This window comes from Triturus cristatus, chromosome 7 (genome assembly GCF_964204655.1).
Source record: "Triturus cristatus chromosome 7, aTriCri1.1, whole genome shotgun sequence".
NCBI lineage: Eukaryota > Metazoa > Chordata > Amphibia > Caudata > Salamandridae > Triturus > Triturus cristatus.
Window position 1 is genome coordinate 788,199,007 of NC_140590.1, and position 19,904 is coordinate 788,218,910.

Below are 19,904 nucleotides of genomic sequence, written 5' to 3' on the forward strand. Positions count from 1 at the left end.
TCTAAAGCACTGTAGAAAGATCTGGACACAGTCGTCTTTCCAAGAGCATCTACTCTAGTTCAATGTGTAGATGGTTCATTGGCTACGTCTGACTCATTGGGCCAATACAAGATGACAGTATCCTCATATCGAGTTATCTAAGAAAAAGTACAAAGCTTCTACAATTCTGTCTTCACCATGTTTGCTATCTAAGTCATGACATCTCAGCAGGGAAGAGGCATATGTCTGCAGATTTCACTGAAGACCTGCGTAAATTACCCAGACCAGTCACCGCCTCTCACAAACGCACACTACTGGGAATAGCCAGCTATTTCAGACAATGGATACTAGTATCTGAGACTATTGTTAGACCCTTCCAAGATTACATAAAGATAGATTAACCTGAATCTTTGCATTAGACCAAATTGTGCCTGTCTTTGACATGTAAAGGCACGCTCTCTTGTCTAACGTCATCGATGTGAAATTCTTGAATAGCTTACTCAGGTCTAAAGGTTTACATTTGTGTATCAGTTTGAAGATCAAGTGTGTACTATCCTAAAATTTCATTTTCTGCCCAAGCAAAGCTACTCTGCTTCTGTTTCCTCACATGCTGTCCATTAAAGCCCTGTGTAAGAAAACGTTTAAATTTGCATTCTGTACTTGTGTGTTATGGCTTAATGCTCACAGGGTGCCTGGGGTCCCCTTGCTCACCAAGGTCTGGGCTCAGATTTCTTTGATATATATTAGATTGCGATTGTGTTTAAAGATATAGCCCTGACTCACCATCGACCTTTATTAAGTGTGATAACATAAATGTTATATTCTTACTCAATAATCTTTCGTGCCCGTTCTTTGGCAGTGTAAGCCGTGGATGCTTGACCATACCTAATAGAGAAAGGTCATTGAAATGAAGGGAGTCTATGGGTTTTATTTGCGAACAATAGTAGCAGAGCTCTTGATTGATATGTAGAGTATGCAAGCTCACCCTTGATAGCCATAGTTCCTTCCAGCACCCAACAAGGGTAGGAGAAACAGTCTAGCACCCAGGAAGGCCCAGTCCTTCTCAGTACCAGTATGCAGCAGCAACCATCTCCCACCAATGCGTGCCAGTCTAGATCTCCCAGCCCTGCCATGTGCACAACATTGCACTAAATCCAAGTAGTTGGCAAAGTGTTGCCACCTGAGAACTTTTCTCTTGAAGAGCCAACAGGACATCTGAATAAGGCCACGGCACATGCTCATGTGCACTGCGTGGTACCAAAGGCCTATTGTTGCTTTGCATTGGCAGCCCAACAGCACAGGACGCTCCTTGCACAGACTTGTCTCACACAAACATCAGAAGGCGCTAGCTAAACCCGGCTGCACCCACACATGCAACACTGCTCACTAGCTGGTGAACTACGTCACTTAACACTAACACTTCCTGCAGGCAAGGGCCAGTCTTTCAATGTTGATGCAAGAGCTGCGTGGCTGTGGCACCCCTGCACAACACACCGTTCACCATCACTAAACAAAACGTTGAACATTCAGATCTTCACTTCACTGATAAAACACAAGGACTCCAGCCCACCGTGACTCTGGCCAGTGATGAATTCCACTGCAGGAGCCCAGGGATTCCGAGAGCACAACCAGGCTCTACTGGTGACACTAAAGTGCCCTCGCTCCTTCCCGAGCCGCATCTCGCTCATTAAAGGCCTAGCATGTCCCTCCCTGCTCTATTCCTATGTCCATTTCTTTTCTATGCCAGGATAGTCTCCTCTCTCCATGCCACCATCCACTCCAGTGCACCCGCCCCCTCGGGTCCTCTTCCTCCAGCCCAATTCAATGCAGTTCAATACAATTCAATTATTTTGGCATGACCAGCTCTCTACCAGTCTTTTGTCTCTCCACGTATAAGCCAGTCCATGCTTCCCCCTGCCCCCTCTGCCAGTCATTCTAAGTCCCCCTCCTGCTAAACCGCTGCCTGTAACTGCCCCCTCTCCCAGACCACTTTCGCCCCCTTCGTGCGACCCGCTCACCTTCTCTGCGAGTCTTTCTCTAGTTCCTCCTTATAACAGTCATCCCATACATCATCTTTAGTACACTGGCCTATATATATATATATATATACACACATACATATATACATATATACACACACATACATATGTATATATATATCCAAGTCACTGCACAATCCCTTCTCTGCAGCCCACCCACCTTTAGTCCCGCTCTCTCCTTTAATTCCCTCTCTTTCAGAGGTGCTCATGTTCCGCGGTTTAGCCGGCAAACAGCACAAAAGTCGCTGTTTTACAAGTTGCCGGCTAAAGAGCCAGAGGAACTTCATTATGTACCCGTTGCCGGCTATACAGTCACCGGCTTCTCTCCCAGTCTCATTCTCTCAATATCATCGCCTCCCCTGCCTCCCTTAGTTACCTCTTAGTCCAACTTTCTTGCAGCCCTTTCTCTCAAACACCCCTCGCTCCCGGCCCCCAGGCTCCGTGTATGTTACTACCGCTATATGTCCCAGCCCTTTCTCTGGCACCTTTCTCTCACCAGAGGCAAACGCAAACTGATGGAGTCAGCTGCAGAATGTGAGCATGGGCCCCGAGTCTCTCATAACTCATAGCTAGTCATTGCCCGTGGGCTGAATGGGGCCCCTTGCAAGGATTAGGGCACCCCCGCGGAGGTTTGGGTGGTCCCCCTGCAGTGGTCTGCGTTGCGCCACCAGCCTCCCATAGTATACTTTCCCAGTTTCCCTTCCTCAAGCCACGGCTGGGCTCCGCGGTCTCTCTGTTCTCTCAGTGCATTTAAGTCCCTGCCTCGGAATGTGCCATCCGAGGGTCCTCACAGCCACCCCCTGACAGCCCCCGGCCTCAAACTCAGTCCAACTCGAACTAGTACCGTCAACTCCCGGATTCCCTCGCTCCTAGCCCCGAACTCCCGGGCCCCGCCCCCTCCATTGTGTCCCCCGTCCCCCCAGGTCTCGGTCTCCCCGATCTCCGCGGGGTCTCTGCCCCCCCCCCCCCCTCAAGCACGCTCACGGTGTGAGACAGGCTGGGTCCAGCTGTTGCTATCACTGTCTCAGCCGGTCCGGTCCCCCCTCGGGAGGGCAGGGGGCGGGGCTGGGTGAGTGTATAATTACAGAAGGAGGTGGGCAAGTGACAGGCATTTTACACACATCTGGACCGAGTCAGCAGAGCTCAGCAGTTGGAGGGGGCATCTCTGAACTTCGTTCCTGAGTGATGGTCGCGAGCATGGCCCGGGCTCCTGTCCTGCTGCCGCCGCCCTGGACCCTGGTTCTGCTGATGCCAGTGATGGGTAAGAAGGGCCCTTTGGGTTCATGAGGGGACGGGCCGGGGCCGTAATACTTTCTATTGCTCTGCAACTGTTTGGCCATGACTCTCGGGGCAGTCGGATAACGGCCACAGGGAGGAGTCCTGGGAGCCCCTTCACCCACTCCTCAGGAGGACAGCGCATGCCAGGGCCCCGTTCTAAGAGAGACAGACATGAGCTAGTAGCTACCTCATCAGGAATGACGGTCTTTGGGGCATTTGCGGGGCGTACGGGGCCCTCTATCCAGGAGGGACGCAAGTCGTTAGACTCCCTCCAGAAGGGACGGTGAGGGCTGTCTTGTCAGGAGCGACAGACATGCGTCCTGGGGTCCCTCCCTAGGTGGGACGGATAGACACCTTCCCCAGGAGAGGCAGTTCGAGGCTCCTTCCGGGGCCGTTCGAGGCTCCCTCCAGAGCCAGAGAGCGGACGCCCTTGCAGGCTCCGAGTCAGGGGTCTGCCCGATCACAGTACCACGGCCCCTTCTCACAGAATCCTCCGGCTGAGGCGGGCCCTCCCAGGGAGGCCTCTTGCTTAGGAATGTTTCTCCAGCGCAGCCAAAATAACAGTAAGTAAGAGCCGTAATGTCATCCCTGGAAAGCCGAGGGGCTGGCTCCCCAGGCGGGCTGCGCCACAGTCCCGTCTCTGAACATGGTCCTAGTTCGGAGGTAGTAGGGGCTCTTGTTTCATGTTAACCTTCTCCACACCCCATGGTTGAACAACACCGTTTCCCTTAATTGCTGCTAGAGTGTTTATTTCCCCACTCCCCACATTTATTAACCCTAAGATCCTCTTGTTAGGAAGCGAACACCAGAGAGTGAGCGGTAAACCCAAAGACACGTGTTCTTGTGAAGGACCCGAGAGCGCTAGAACCAACAGTGTCTCCGTGAGAGGAGACTGTCACTTCACAGGAAAGTCACTAACTTTCGGGCTTGGATCCCCTCTCACTGCCACACACACTATTCTGACACTCCGGGAGTGACCCGTGGTTCTTGGAAATGGTCCTAGCGCCTTGAAACGGAATCTGTAGCGCAGTGATAGTAATCATATCTCATCCAAAGCCTGTGTACTTAGGAAGGCTCCTGTCGCCTTTGGGAGCCCACACCTTAATGAGACTTGTATGTTCAGCAAATAAACTAGCGTCACGCTTATGTCCTGGCCGGGTCACGTTTATGACCCATGCAGGGTCGCTGGTATTGGTGCCATGGATGCACAGAATGTTGCTATTCGTGCCGGAGACATAGCTAAGATCACACATGGGATCCCTGGGCGCGCTATCATTCCCACGGCACGTGTGGCGTTCTTCGGAACACAGGTCATGCTCTCAGGGGAACCGGCTCTATACACGTTTATCAGGGACACGGGCTCTGTCTGCAGGGAAACAGGTGGCCTTATGCCATTATGGCCACAACTGAAGATCTGTGGAATACAGGTGACGTTGATGTCATGTGGCCAGGGCCACACGTTGTATCCTCAGTCACACGGCAGGGTTCTCAAGCCCACACAAGATTACCAGGGTCCAAGTGATGTCCTCAGGGACACGCTAGTACTGTCCGAGATATACACGGGTTTCACTGAGGGCGGCCAGCTCACCAGGAAGCCAGGACATACTTACAAGGACACAGGATGTTAAGCCAACGCGAGATTTGAACCTGGCTGCCCAGCTCCAAAGTCGTCAGCTCTGGCCATTACGCCACGTCCATCTGTAAAAGGAAGTCTGCATTCTCATCAAGGGAAAGGGATTAGAAGAGCTGATTGTGTCAACTGAGCGACACGTGTGGCAGATTTCGGTCTGTGTGGTGCAGTTCTTTGGAGAAAAAAACACATTTTGTTTGGTTTACGCAGATGGAGGGGTCATTTCAATGGGCTCGCGGATCTGCTGCGGTCCTGTGTGCGGTGACCCCCTTAGACGCTCCAGGTCAGAGGTGACCGAGGGGGTGACGGAGGGTTTAGGCGTTTAATCCCTCCTCTATGCCTCTATCCACTACCCCCACTAATGCATCCAGGCCACACTGATGCAGCGACATCAAGGCCCCCGATGCTTCCTTGGGATAAGTACCCCCTCTCCGGGTGCGCCCCTGCCATGAGTTGCCTTTGCCTACCCCCCCCCCCCCCCCCCCTAATGACCCTTCTCTCAGACTCCTCTCTGCCCCCGTTCACTTTGTTTGTAAATCAGTGTGAAGTAAATGCTGTCCCGGCGGGAACTCTCCTCACCGATCAACCTCCACCCATCTTCACTGAGAGAGGAATTGATGCCTTCTCCCTCCCTTGCTCCTGAATCACGCCCCGCACTTACTTTTTAATTAGTTACTCGACTTGCCGTGAAAACAACGCATTTTTTTATTGTATTCACTGCGCCATCGTTGGCTCCCTTAACTGCCCAGGAGTCCCTCCTCCGCACCTTACATTAGCTTCATAATTTCTATCTTACTGGGCTTTAAACCACCGCTAGTAGAGGTGATTTTGTCTCACTGTTGACACACTCTCTGGAGTTCCTCCGTCACCCCCGGCATTGCCCGTTCACCTCCCACATTCGGCCGTGCGGCTACCCGACCCCCCTCCTGCAACATAACCTGGTTTGCACCCTGCTGCACCCTCATCACACACTCCGTGTACTCTCGGGACCACCGATCTTTAGGAAAAGGTTTATTCTGCCCCTTCACATCACATTCACTATGCTGTCAGTCCCTTTCTCTGGGCCTTGACCGGATGTGACTTCTAGGCAGTCCCGGTGTTTGGTTCTTTTGTGTCTCCTCACAGGCCCATGGCCCTGGACTCTGCTGCTTCAGTGGTTAGCCAGGACGCCCCTAGTCGGACTCTACCTGTGGTTGACCAGGTGAGGCCCACTCCTATGGGCTGGTTAGGGGTTGGGATTCACACACAAGGTGTGGGGGTTGGGATTCACACCAAGAAGTAATCAGACCTGAGAAGGGTAGGTAAATGTTCAAAGGAACTTCTTTGAAAAGGAGTGTTTTTTAAATACACCAACAGAACAAAGGAACAGCTACAATAGAACACAGCGGTGAACCCCTAAGTAGCCCGGATTTTGGATTATCGAGATGCTGCACTAGGCTTTCCCAGTCCTGGTCTATCAAAGTAAAACATCTGCCAGTGGAAGGCGATAGGACCCACTTCACAAAATATCAGAGGGTGGCTCGCCACAAAATACTGGCTGGTGGCTCTCTTCACAAAATATTGGAGGGTGTCTACGTTCACAATAAATTGGAGGGTGTCGGTTTTCCCAAAATATTGGAGGATGTCTATCTTCACAAAATATTGGAGGGTGTCTACGTTCACAATAAATTGGAGGGTGTCGTTTTTCACAAAATATTGGAGGATGTCTATCTTCACAAAATATTGGAGGGTGTCTGTGTTCACAAAATATTGGAGGATGTCTATCTTCACAAAATACTGGCTGGTGGCTCTCTTCACAAAATATTGGAGGGTGTCTGTGTTCACAAAATAGTGGAGGGTGTCTATCTCCACAAAATAGTGGAGGGTGTCTATCTTCACAAACATTTGGAGGGTGTCTATCTTCACAAAATATTGGAGGGTGTCTATGTTAACGAAATAGTGGAGGGTGTCTATCTTCATAAGATAGTGGAGGGTGTCTATCTTCACAAACATTTGGAGGGTGTCTATCTTCACAAAATATTGGAGGGTGTCTGTTTTCACAAAATAGTGGAGGGTGTCTGTTTTCACAAAATAGTGGAGGGTGTCTGTTTTCACTAAATATTGGAGGGTGTCTGTCTTCACTAAATATTGGAGGGTGTCTATCTTCACAAAATATTGGAGAGTGTCTAGCTTTACTAAATATTGGAGGGTGTCTATCTTCACAAAATATTGGAGGGTGTCTGTTTTCACAAAGTAGTGGAGGGTGTCTGTTTCCACAAAATATTGGAGGGTGTCTATTTTCACAGAATATTGGAGGGTGTCTATCTTCACAAAATATTGGAGGGTGTATGTTTTCACAAAATATTGGAGGGTGTCTGTTTTCACAAAATAGTGGAGGGTGTCTGTTTTCACAAAATATTGGAGGGTGTCTATCTTCACAAAATATTGGAGGGTGTCTATCTTCACTAAATATTGGAGGGTGTTTATACACAAAATATTGGAGGGTGTCTATCGTCACAAAATATTGGAGGGTGTCTATCTTCACAAAATATTGGAGGGTGTTTAGCTTCACAAAATATTGGAGCGTGTCTATTTTCACTAAATATTGGAGGGTGTCTATCTTCACTAAATATTGCAGGGTGTCTATCTTCACAAAATATTGGAGAGTGTATATTTTCACTAAATATTGGAGGGTGTTTATCATCACTAAATATTGGAGGGTGTCTATCTTCACAAAATATTGGAGGGTGTCTATCTTCACAAAATATTGGAGAGTGTCTATCTTCACTAAATATTGGAGGGTGTTTATCTTCACAAAATATTGGAGGGTGTCTATTTTCACTAAATATTGGAGGGTGTCTATCTTCACAAAATATTGGAGGATGTCTATTTTCACAAAATATTGGAGGGTGTCTATCTTCACAAAATATTGGAGAGTATCTCTGCTACAGGGTACTTCTTTAACTTTTACTTCCAGTCCAAGATAGGCTACACAGTAGCTTCAGGTGCTTGTTAAATGTTCGGAGCAACAGTTTGGCAGAGGTCAGGGTAGCTCAGCAGGTATGACATGTACTGTTAAGTTTGAGTCAATTATAAAAGTCACCACATGAACGTCATTGTTTTTGGGGAGAACTGGGCTTCTGGTCTTTTGATGCAGTTTCTTTCACTGTCGCCTGGTGTTCCGGAGCCTCCCATGGCTTGCTGTTACTGATTGTGGCTAACGTGGACTGGAAAGGGACAAGTAACTCAGAACTGGGCAGTGGTCGAATTCTTATGTGCCTCGAGCTCACTGGTACATCAAGGGCCTGAATTTTTAAAAGGACTAATTGTGGGTAAAATCCTTTGGAGCCCTGTTGGCCTGATTGAGGTTGGAGCCCCGGTGGCTGTGACTAGCATTACTCATAAAGTGTAGGGGCTAACACTTTGCCAACTCCCATATCTGGTAAAAATGCTTTTGCAGGTTGATCCCTAAATCAATCATTTACCATTTCAGATCAGATTTCATGACTCACAAGATAAGGCACCTTGGTAGCACAAAGAGGGGCCGGCAAGTGTCTATGTAGAGGCGGGTGAAACCATTGGGGCTGCACCTTAAATGCCTTTTAAGGTGGGATCTTTAATGGAAGACTCAGGCGTCTTTGCAACGCCGAGGATTGATCTCAGCCCTGCACCCCTGTGACTCTGAATGGAGGCGGCCTGAGCTGTGCTTCACAGTGAGAGGTCCTTCATGGATGGATCATTATCAGTGCAGGGGAACCAGCTCCCCAGACAGAGTCGCTGCTCCAGAGCTGCTCACTTGCTGCCATTCGCCTCTGGATCATTGGATCTCTGCACCCATCCCTTCAGAATCACTTGTCCTCTCTTGGGAACTGGGCTGCTCAGCACCTCTGTAGGCCTGGTGTGCTCCCTCCATACAGTTAGATGGCAGGTTTCTTGAGACAGAATTTCTCCAAGCTTGCTCCTAGCAGGAAGGGGATGCCCACTTGCGGTTCGAATGTCCCAGAATAATCTAGCTTGGTGTAGATCCTATAAGTACAGCCCAAGGAGTCCAGTATATTGTTAGTTCTTCAAGAACATGTAAAGGAGCCCATCTCCAATAAGCAGTGGCACTTTCTTCACAATATGATTGGCAAGGCTATCGGGGGGCTATGGCTACTTTGCAAGTTCTTTCCTGGAAGTTGTCACATTAGTTCAGTTGAAACTGAATGTTGAGTCCAGTTTCCAAGTCTGTTGTCAGAGCAATAGCTTTTCACAAGATATTTCTTCACCAGACTATGGGGCTTATTTACATGAAAATGGTGCAGTGCGGTGTTTCAAGCAATTTTGCTGCCCCGAGCTGCGACATTTTCAAAATGCAGGGATCTGTGTTAACAAGAATATGCCAATGCAGGCACCCTTGCAGCATGGTGCATGGGTGCCAGCTTTGCAGGGATGATTGTGTTTGCGCAGGAAGGGACTCCTTCCTGTACAAAAACAATAGTTAAGGGTGTTTTGCTGTTTCTGTGTGTGCTGCAGTATGCCGCACACACAGAAAGAGCAAAAAACGAGAAGAAATAAAAGTATTTCCCTTGTTGCCCCACATTGACGCCTCCTTTTGAAAGGGGTTAGTTTTTGGCGCTGCCTCAGATTTACAAATCCTTGAAAATCTGGAGCAGTGTCAAAAAGCGGTGGGTGTTGCTGGGAACGCCCACAGCAACACTCATTGCATGCCCCTTTGCTGCAGAGAGCTGCGTTTCAGAGGGCCATATTTACAGGTCTATGTTAAGACACGCAAAGAGGCTTAGCGCTGCCTTGTAAATATGAGCTTGCATAGAGCACTACTGGAGCGTAAAAAAAAGTGACGCTGCGGTGGAACCAGGGGCTTGTAAATATGCCCCTATATGTGGTCCAGTAGCACAAGTGCACCAAGATAAGGGTGCCATCCTGAGGATATGAGCAGGATCTTATGCCCAACTCACCTCTCAGTAGAGTACCATGGTGATTCGATCTCACGGGGAAGGGGTTGGCCTTCAGTGGGGAGCATTGTCACTGCCTCTTCGCAGAGACCAGTGGTGCATTTGAACCTATGTTTGCACCTCAAGCGCGCTTCTCAAACTGTGGGGCATGAGCTGTTTTTGGGTTGGTTATGTAAGTCCAAGCAATAAATAAGGATGCCTTGAAATTCTGCATTTATCTTATCACCTTTGCTGCGCTTCAAAGACAGACGTCAAAGGCCAGGCTATGTCATTTGCGAAACTGCTGCTTTTTTAACATGGGGACTGGTATTTACAAATTCTTCTCACTTTGTAGTCAGAGAAAGAATAGTAAAGTCGATTATATGACAATCTTGCTTGGGTACAGGAAAGGCTGAAGGTGGAAGGAAAGGATGCAGGATGTCATTTTTGTAACACATAGCAGCATGTAGATACCTGTAAAGGAACTGTACACATTCAGCAGTTAGGAAAGCAAAAACAAAGCACCTTTTTTGAAATTCTGAAGTGTGATGGAAACAAAGATTGGAATAGGATCAAAACAAACCAAGACACTACTTGGGAATGCACACAAGATAAATATTCGCTGAAATCCAAATCCCACAAAATATTATTTGTGTTCAGTAAAGTTTTATCAGCAAAACTATACGTCTATGCAAATTTAGTAGCAATTTCAATGGAAAATGTGCTGTTTGTAAACAACGGTGTGTTACCACAAGATGCTTTAGTTACATTAAAAAATCGACTCGTGTTCATTAAAGCTAGGTGGATCGAAAAATGGTTTTCATTCTAAAAACTGGTTCGCAATTCTAAAAAAGTTTGGGAAGCAGTGTCCTGCATGCATATTAAGAGAAACATGTTTTACTTAAGTCTACACTGTAACTACCTCACATGGGAGATAGCTGTGAGGGGGCGAGGTCGACCACAGAATCACATTGCAATCAACAAGGCAACAAGGCCCATTTTGGTGCATAGTGGGTGCTGCTCGACCAGACAGTCTAACTATGTCTAGTGACACATAAGAGCTGCCATCTTTGTAGTATCTTGGATTCAGAGACTACCATTCGAACACATTATATACATGAATGGATCTTTCAGTGAGGAAAAGGAAACACACGCTGCTGTGTGGTGCTAACTGCTTGCAGAAATCTCTAGTCTTTCATCCTCTCAGGTATCTGTGCTGGTTTCACTCCTGGCCTTGCAGAACTCGTAGACTTTTCGTAAATCATTTCCGTTTATATGTAAATTATACGATGACATGGCAAGCTTCTCATGTACTGAGCTTTGATGCCCTTTGGGGCTGGGTTGGCCCAATATCCAAAAGCTATTAAAATATCAATTCAAAGCAAAGTTCACTGCAAGACCCGTGCAGACGGGGGTGCCTGGCAGGGGGTCGTAGTTAAGATTTCCTCTTGATTTCAGCCCCAGAGCCATACTCTATTGTCTAGGTACACACAGTCTATGGACAGACTCAGAGGGGCACTGCACCCAAGGCAAGACATGCATTCCCATGCCATCTACGGCCAACATACAGACACTCATCATCTTTGGCCTTAGAGGCAGGTTTATGATACCTGTGAATTGTATGCATCCACCTGCTATGGCCCTACATATATGTATATGGCATTTGTGGGCTGACATGTATGCACAGGGAGAAACAGCATTTACAAAGCAGTCGTTACATCGCGTTCCTTTACAACGCGGTCGTTACAACGACCACATTGTTAGAACCCGATGCCTTTACATCGGAATTCATCAGATCAACTAGCTGTAGGGGGAACTCTAACCTAAAGAATAGTATCATTTACTGTTTCAACACCTTCCCTACTGTTGCGCAGGCTGGAGTTGGAAAAGTAAATTATACTATTCCTAAGTCCAGCGCGCCCCCTACAACAAGTCTATCTAATGACTTGCGTTGTAAAGGTATCGCATTCTAACAACGCAGTCTTTGTAATGACCGCGTTGTAAAGAAATGTGATGTAATAGCATGCGTTGTAACATGTTATATTCATGCACATGCCATCTATGGCTTGATATGCAGGCACATGGCATCTATGGCTTGACGTGCATGCATGCACATGACATCTATGACTTTATATGCAGGCGCGTGGCATCTACGGCTTGACATTAAGGCATACACTGTCAGAAGCCTAAGATGCAGTCACAGGGCATCTGCGGCCTGACATAGAGGTGAACTTTTCTGATGTGATGTTTCCTGCTTCTTCTAAAGGGACCTCTGTCACGGGATATCTTGGTATTGCTCTCTTTTGATGGTTGGGTGCCCTGGGGCTAAATTATGGAAGGTAGCTGACAGATTATTATTTTTTTCTACAGAAAACATTTTGGGGGTGGCGCAAACCTGCTCAGTCTGTCGGTAACTTAAGTCTTGTTATACTGCCGGGGTTCCAATATCAGTGTTAGTACTGCACGCCGTAGTGTGAAGACGTCAGCATGAGCCTGTGGGTGCAGGATGACAAGGGGAGAGTCCAGGCTTGGGTGTTCAATGATGCTGGCATCTCACTTCCCCAGTTGAACACTGGCATTTTCCAATTCTCACTAAGCCTTTTTGGCTTTACATGGAAATGAATGTCCGTCCTGTCCTCCGGAGTTGCTAGCTCCCAGAAGCCTTTTCACTCTGCAAGCCAACTGACCGACATTGACCTATTTGGAGCATACTGCCAGCTGGCTTCTGCCTGCTCAAGCTCCCAGAATCTGCAACTTTCTGCGAAGCATAGAACTTATTATGAAGGATGCCCTTCTGATTGGTTCTTTTAAAATTGAATCAGCTGCTGTTCTTCCTTATAAATTGGGGGGTAAGAGTGCTGACTCACTGTATCCTCTCCTTCCATAGTATTCTCTCCATCCATTTCGGTCTGTATTACTCTCATTGTTTGCACATTACTTGATATTTGATATTTCTGCATTTGTAGAGCGCCTGGTTACACCCACTGGTGTGTCCCCGCGCTATTTAAAAATTACTGCGAACTTTGGGAAATGGTGCCTCACAGATTCATGTACCAATTCTTACTTATTGGGTGAAAAGCCACGTTTTTAATTTTTTCGGAAGAGTTTCTCTGATGGTTCTTCCCAGAGGGACAAAGGGAGGGAGTTCCAGCTTTTTGCTGCCAAGTAGCCAAAAGAGCGTTCACCCATTAGTGCCTTCCTAATCCTTGGGACTTTCACCAAATGGGTCCCGTTGGATCTCAGTTGCCTTCCTGTTTTGTATGGAGTCATAAGATCGCTGAGGTACAATGGACATCTGCCCTGCAAGATGCGATGCCCGATGCATAGTGTCTTGAATGTAATTTGTTTCTGGCTGGGCAACCAATGTAGTGTCTTTAGTGCATTCTTCGAGGGTGCTTTTCTTGGCAGATTCAGAACCAGGCGGGCCGCTGCGTTCTGAACAGATTGTAGCTTCTGGAGTCCTTTTTTGTTGGCACCTAGATACAGCAGATTTCCATAATCTAATCTAGATGTAACAAGCGCATGGGTCAGGGTTTTTCTTGCTGCCAGAGGTAAAATATCTAGGGGCAGATTTATGAGCCCCTTGCGCCACTTTTGCGTCACTTTTCCTATGTTAAAAGTGACGCAAAAGTGGCGCAAGGGGCTCATAAATCTGCCCCCTAGTGTTTTTCTTAATACTCTGAGGATTCCGAAATACCTGCCTGCAACTCTCTTGACCTGATGTATTGTCATTATCTACCAAGTCTTTGTTGGTTGCCTCTTTCACTTTCGTTTTTATTAGGAATGTATTGTTTGTATAAATACAAAGGATCCTGCTCCTTCATATCTCAATAGCTTCCTCCTCATCTATCAACCTGTCAGAAGTACATTGTCTGCAGGACACATCTTTTGCCCTGCTCTGGTCCATGCCTGATTTTGTGTTTTTATCTTTGGCCAGGGTCATGGTTTTCTCATTTGTTTACTATTTTTAAATCAGCCCGTTGAATAAAAGTGCTAATTTAAATTTGAATAAATAATTGATGCTAAGACACAAGTAAAAGGCATTAAAGTTTTTCTATAGGAGCCCCAAAAGCTAGCAGTCAAGATGAGAAATAGAGGACGAATTAGATCAGTTCCCTTAGTAGGGACAGGGGAACCCTTTATACACAGCTAGAAGCCGATATCAGTCCAGATACGGCCTCACTCAGCTAGGCTTTTTTTGAATTCGCTTTAGATTTTTGAATTTGCGCGTATGTTTTTGTGTGATATTTGTAAAGTACAAACTTAATGAAAAGGAAGCAGAGAGCTGTACAGGATCACAGGTGCAGTCAAGAAACCAAGTCACATTGGAGTCAGGTTGAGGCAGTCCTGATCGATGCAAGGATGTGGTTCCAGATCCTGGTGTGTAAATAGAGGTGGCCTGTTGCCTTGCCTTTTTTCAGTTGTGTACTTCTCCAACTCCACTCTGATGGTAACATCTACTTATGTTTGTGTGGTTGTGCCTAAAGCCATCAGAGGTGCTGAGATTGTTAGCCAAATTAGCAGATATGCCAGTTGTGGTGGCTTTGCAGATGATGATGCTGGTTTTGAAGATACAAGATGGTGCGGGCCAGCAAGGGGAGCCAGAGGAGCTCTATCAGATTGGGACTAACATAGCTATATTTCTTCAGACCCTTGATGAGGTGTGCTGCTGCTTGTAGGATGGCTTAAGGGGGCCAATATGGAGTCTGAGAGGCTGTGCAGTAGGACATTGTTACTATCCAGCTATGGAAGCATGAGACTCGCACACCAGTTCTGAAGTCACATTCTGGGAGGAACAGTTCCCTTTCTTTCCTTTATACAGAAAGAGATAGTGCCAGGCTATTCTTGGTTTTCATGGTGATGTGTTACTTCAGGGTGAGGTCAACATCGAGGGGGAATCGGAGTGTTTTGATGGCGGTTGAAAGGTAGGATTTGACCTCGTCCCAAGTTGTTGATGTTGATTTTGTAGGAAATCAATTCCAACCATTTACTACTCCTGCTCTGAAGAGCTCCCTTCTAGAATTTTGAAGTTTCCTTGGTAACCTGTTGATGCTGAATAAATCATTGTTATGATCATTATCATCATCACTGACGTGTATATTATTATTGTAGGCATTACCCGCAATATTATTTTCATTGTTAACCATGACTAGGCTGTTCTTGGGTTCTGACCTCACATTTGAGATTACACCTGATGCCTTTTTATTTCATAACCCCTCAATGGAGTTCTTCTAAATACTTGAATTTTATGTGACCAGCAAGCTATTTGGGGAGATGAAGAAAGGTACCACAAGTTCTAAAAGTTGACGTATGGAATATTTTCGTAACCTGCTGGTAAACAGGGTTGGAAGTTGTACGGGTCCAACTACCGGAGTGACGTGACTGCCTCATCTTCTGGGTTACTTTCAAGAGTGGCTTTTCCCCATCGTCCTTGGATTACTGTTTCACCTGGAAGCAATGTTGCTATCTCATGGACATTCTAGGTATATAATTAATATTTAATAAGTTCGCTAGATGGAATATTACGTTATTTGACTAGAAGTATGCTGCACAAAGAGGTAACTCATAGCATTTGACCTCGAGGGAATCACAGGAAGTGCACACATGACAAAAATAATTGCCCTAACTGATATAGTTGTGTCACAGGGGCAGCAAGCATTGACCCCTGGCTCAGCATCCGCACTCGCTACTTCCCAAGCATAAGTCCCTGGTGCAAGGTGTGTTATGGTGATGTACCGTGTTCAAAGGGCTGGAGAAGGCTTTCGTAGAGGAAGTCCTCCTTGGCAGGAGTTGCACTCTGCATGTGAGCACCGCAGCCCTGTGGACTCCATCTCCTGCTCTCAGCCTGTAGCTCAGGCGGAGGTGTAACTTCACACTGATGACTGCAGGAGTAAACCCTGTAGACTCAATCGCTCGCTCTCAGTATGAAGCTCTGGCTGAGGTGTACCTCCACACTGATGGCGCAGGCGTAAACCCTGTAGAATCAATCTTCTACTCTCCGTCTGTAGGCCCGACTGCGATGTAATTTTCCACTGATGACAGCAGGGGCGAGCAATAAACCTCACTAGCCCGGCGTGAGTCTGGAGGTCTCTGTTGACATTGGAAGAGTGACTTTCGGGTCTCTTTTATTCGTCAGGAGGGGAATCATTTTGGTCTAGTTACAGATGAGCACACTGTTAGATGAAGGGAGCTGTTGACTGCGGTGTCCCGAGAGGGGCCCATGACCACTAAAACCCGAGGGAGAGTGAGAACCTGTCAGTCTATGGATTGCTGCCCTCGTGGCTTCCGCTAGGGGGCGCTGGCGGGAGCAGCGAGACAGTCTGCTTCTAACCTGCCGGGCGACTCGGTCACAATGATAAAGTCCTAAACACAGCCTTCACTGCGGCAGATTACATGGGCTGGGATGATGATGGGAAGAGGGCCATGAAAAGTGACCTGCCCCTCCCTTCAGCATTAAAAGAATGCCAGTCCAGCCAGACACGTCTTGGTTGACAATCTATTTCCTTTTAATTGTTTTGTATTTATTCCGACTTTAGGGGAAGAAGGGCTGCGGCTTTTCGTCCGTGAGATTTCAGTGCCGGCTGCAGTGCCTCAGAACAGTAGCTGCACCACAAACCATATTTTTACAGCGGGGTTTGACTGAGAGCTGACCAAAACACAGACACGCCTTGTTCTAGGATTTGCTTGAGATCTTGGAGGGAGCCGGCGATTCCAAGTTTCTAAAACAGTGGTATTACGTTTAACACCCTCCCGTTCCAGCAGTGACACATCTGGGCCCCGCAGGGTGCTGTGCAGCCGCACCCTCTGAGCAAGAGTGCCCCTTTGAGTGAAGGCGTCGGTGCCCTGGTGGAGAGGTCTGCGGGGGTGATGTGGACTGGCTGCAGTTAGTGAAGTGCAGGCGCGCGGCTACTTTAAAGCAAGGCAAGGCACACATTCAGGAAGTCAAGCAGGACACACGTTGCTGCACTCACGGTAGGCCGTGCTGCCCATGTACTCGAGGGCCTGGGCAAAGATGGCGCCTTCCGTTGCCCAATCCAAGAAGAAGTGGCCAAGGGTACGCGCAGAGGTGGGCCCCTCGCTGGCCGTGCCACGGTATCCACGCTATACCGAATAATCTGGAGGGGGCCCTGCTGGCAGTGGAAGCAGTCAGATCTGGTTTGCATAAAGCGCGCATCTGTCTAGGGTGGCACAGTGGGTGAAAAGTGATGGGTTGGAATGCTACCCCGAGCCTTTGCCAGCAGTCTGACATGTTTGCAAGCATCCCTCCTAATCACCTTTTGTGCATGCGACGTCAGGCTCCACAGACAGGCCTGGCCTGTGTTGTTGGTACTTCTGCTGAGCTCTGCAGTATCAGAAAGCTCACACTGAAGCTTTTATCTGATGAGGAATCGAAAGCACCAGCTCAGCACCTCGGCTCAAAACAGCGGCGCGTGCCCTGGACCAAAAATAACCCTGGTACAGGGGAACCACACTCTCAGCAACATCTCCATCCCTCCACGGCCCAGCTTTCACTTCCGTGTCACAGATCTGTGCTGGGGTCAAGATCTCGGTCACTCATCACGCTGTGCTGCCCAGGAACCGGCCCCGGGCTTCAGAGGGACTTTACAATCACCCCACTTGATGTCTCTGGGAGAGGCGGGGTATGGCCTGAGGCCACTCACTGTACACATTCTATAACTATGCATTTCCTAGAGCCCGAATATGCTTTCTTTTGCACTCTTTAGAGCCCGTTTACGCCCGGTGGACTGTAATTGTTCCTCCGTGTGGTTTGATGGTCAGTGCTTGCTCTGCGTGTTGTTCCTCTGCTTTCCAGCATCCGGTGGGGCCTGGGACAAGCACCTGCTCTTTGCCCCCATTGTTAGGTGTTTCCACAACTCTGTTCTCTTTAGTTTGTCAGCAGCAGGCAATGGGTTTTACTTTCTGGGGACGGTCCCTCATCAAAAGAAACCTAGAGTAGGCCTGGGAATAATTCGAATTACGACGGAACAGTCAGAGTAACTGGTAATTCCATGCTACTCTCTGACATGGAATTACCAATAGTTACGCAAATACTTCCACCTGCGTAATTAAGAGTACTTTGGGGGAGAAAATAAGCACAGAAACAATGAATTTAGTTGGTGTGCAGTGCTATCCATGTTGTTTTGTATTAGTTCTGTTTTCTTAGTGCAAAATTCATCCGCATACCCATTTTGGACATGAGTGTGCATTTTGCACTAAGAAAATAGTGCTAAATGCTGGAGTATGTAGGGGGATAAAATCACGCTGCTATTCGTGTTCTGTTGCAACTGGCACCGTTCTTTAGCACAAAATGCATCCTCTGCTCCATTTTGGACACAAGGGACATTTTGGCTCCAAGAAAATAGCGCTAAATGCTGAATTACTCTTCTCGCATAATTGCACGGGATCTAACCCAGAGGCCTTATGGAGCATTGTAAGTATTCAAAGGTTTGTCTGCATAAAGCACATAGAGATGTGTCCTGAGAGCCAGTAGTTTGGTTGTACCCTCAGTGATTGGTGGTCACGGCATTCCGAAGCCAGGGACCTGCTGCTCAAGGGTCTGCCTCCTGGTATGGTGTATTTGAACTCAGCCTGGTCAGTGGTTGGAGCATGGTGGGAATTCAGTGCTTACTTTGTAAAATATTAAGTGCCAGGGCTCTGACCTGGAGGTCACTGCAGCTTGCACTACTCATCACCCTCGCCATCGCTGCCAAAAACAACTACTAACCATCTCTCTCGCATGTAAATGCGACAGTTCAGATTATTCCAGGTCCCCAAAGCCAGAGGAATGGCTGGTGAAGCAGGTATTAGTCATTTTTTAATGTATATTGTATTCCCAAACAACCATTGTTCTGCGGATCTCTAAATTAATGAGCAGCGGTGGACTGTTCTAAGTATGATGTTGACAATTAGGTGCCGGTGCTGAGCACCGGAAACCAATTGAGTGCCGGTGCTGAGCACCGGAAAGCACCGGCTCAAATTAAGCACTGGGCGGGATATGTGACATCTACTGAGGGTAGTGTGGTATTGCAGGGCTTTGGTCATTCTAGGCTCATGTCCCCCAGGCAATGTGCATAGTGGAAAATGGATTGACTTGTCCTTCACCTGTACTCCACCAGGAGTCACTAGAGTGAGGTCAGACTGGGCGTCACTGTAAGTGCCACTGTTATTGTTTTTAAAATGGAGGCACAAGATGGCTGTTGGTTTTGTGCGCTTGGTGGATTTTAGATCTGTCTTTTGGCAAAGTCTGAAGATATGAAATGTGATCTGGTCCCCTCAGGTCTGGATCCCAGGTCCCAGTTGGTGTAGTATGGTGAAGAGATCCTCTCTGATTCCATGCTACTGTGTTCTTGATGCCCATTGTAGGCCTGAATCCAGCTGTAGATTGTGGTCAGTTGTTGAATACCATGCATTCCCGTAATTGTTGTGTGACTTTCCTGTCTGGCATGTGTCTGATTTATAGCCGGTTTGGAATGGAGTCAGAGTTTGTAGGTTACTTGTGTGTACAAGGGTTCTGCTGCAAGGGCTGTGAATAAACTATGTTTCAGCGGGTCGAGGACTGGGATGTGTGGGAGGGGTACCCACAGCACAACAGCTCGGTGTTGTCTTGTCTGGGACCAGTGCATTGAAGCAGCATTTTAGGGAAGTTGCTGTGCAGGTCTGGCAGCCATGACACTTTGACCTTGTTCACTGTTTACTTGAGTCCCACCAGGGTCCTCGGGTGGATGGAGGGAGATTGCAATGTGCGTGGGAGGATGGCTGCTTCTGAAAGCAGGGCCTGGGCTGGTTGGTTTTCATTCTCCAGAGTTTGCAATAGTTGAATCTCAGGGGTGACAGGGGAGTCACCGAGGCCTGCACACGCCATGCTGGTGATGTGCAGCACTCGGCCTACCCTGTCTCTAGCTGGGAGTGAGGTCTGCCTGTGGGTGCACAGCAGTCAGTCCCAGAGCAGGCAGGAGTCAGTTCCCTCACAGAGCCTGTCTTCTAAGTTTAGCTCCAGTCTTGTGGTCTTCGCTCTGATTTGTAAAAGAGGCATTTGTTAGATTCTCTGCTGTGTTTTTGTCCCAA

At 47.8% G+C, this 19,904-nt stretch overlaps 1 protein-coding gene across 2 annotated transcripts in view; it reads left to right on the forward strand.

Moving 5' to 3' along the window:
- Nucleotides 1-2,996: 2,996 nt before the first annotated feature.
- Nucleotides 2,997-19,904, forward strand: part of LOC146810575 (uncharacterized) — a 64,320-nt gene continuing 47,412 nt past the window's right edge. Inside the window, exon 1 of one of the 2 annotated variants that reach the window (XM_085617608.1) lies at nt 2,997-3,279. In XM_085617608.1, coding sequence (XP_085473734.1) covers nt 3,204-3,279 — 76 coding nt within the window. In that variant the 5' untranslated portion in view covers nt 2,997-3,203. The remainder of the gene's footprint in view (nt 3,280-19,904) is intronic. The other variant, XM_085617607.1, reaches the window with a different exon arrangement.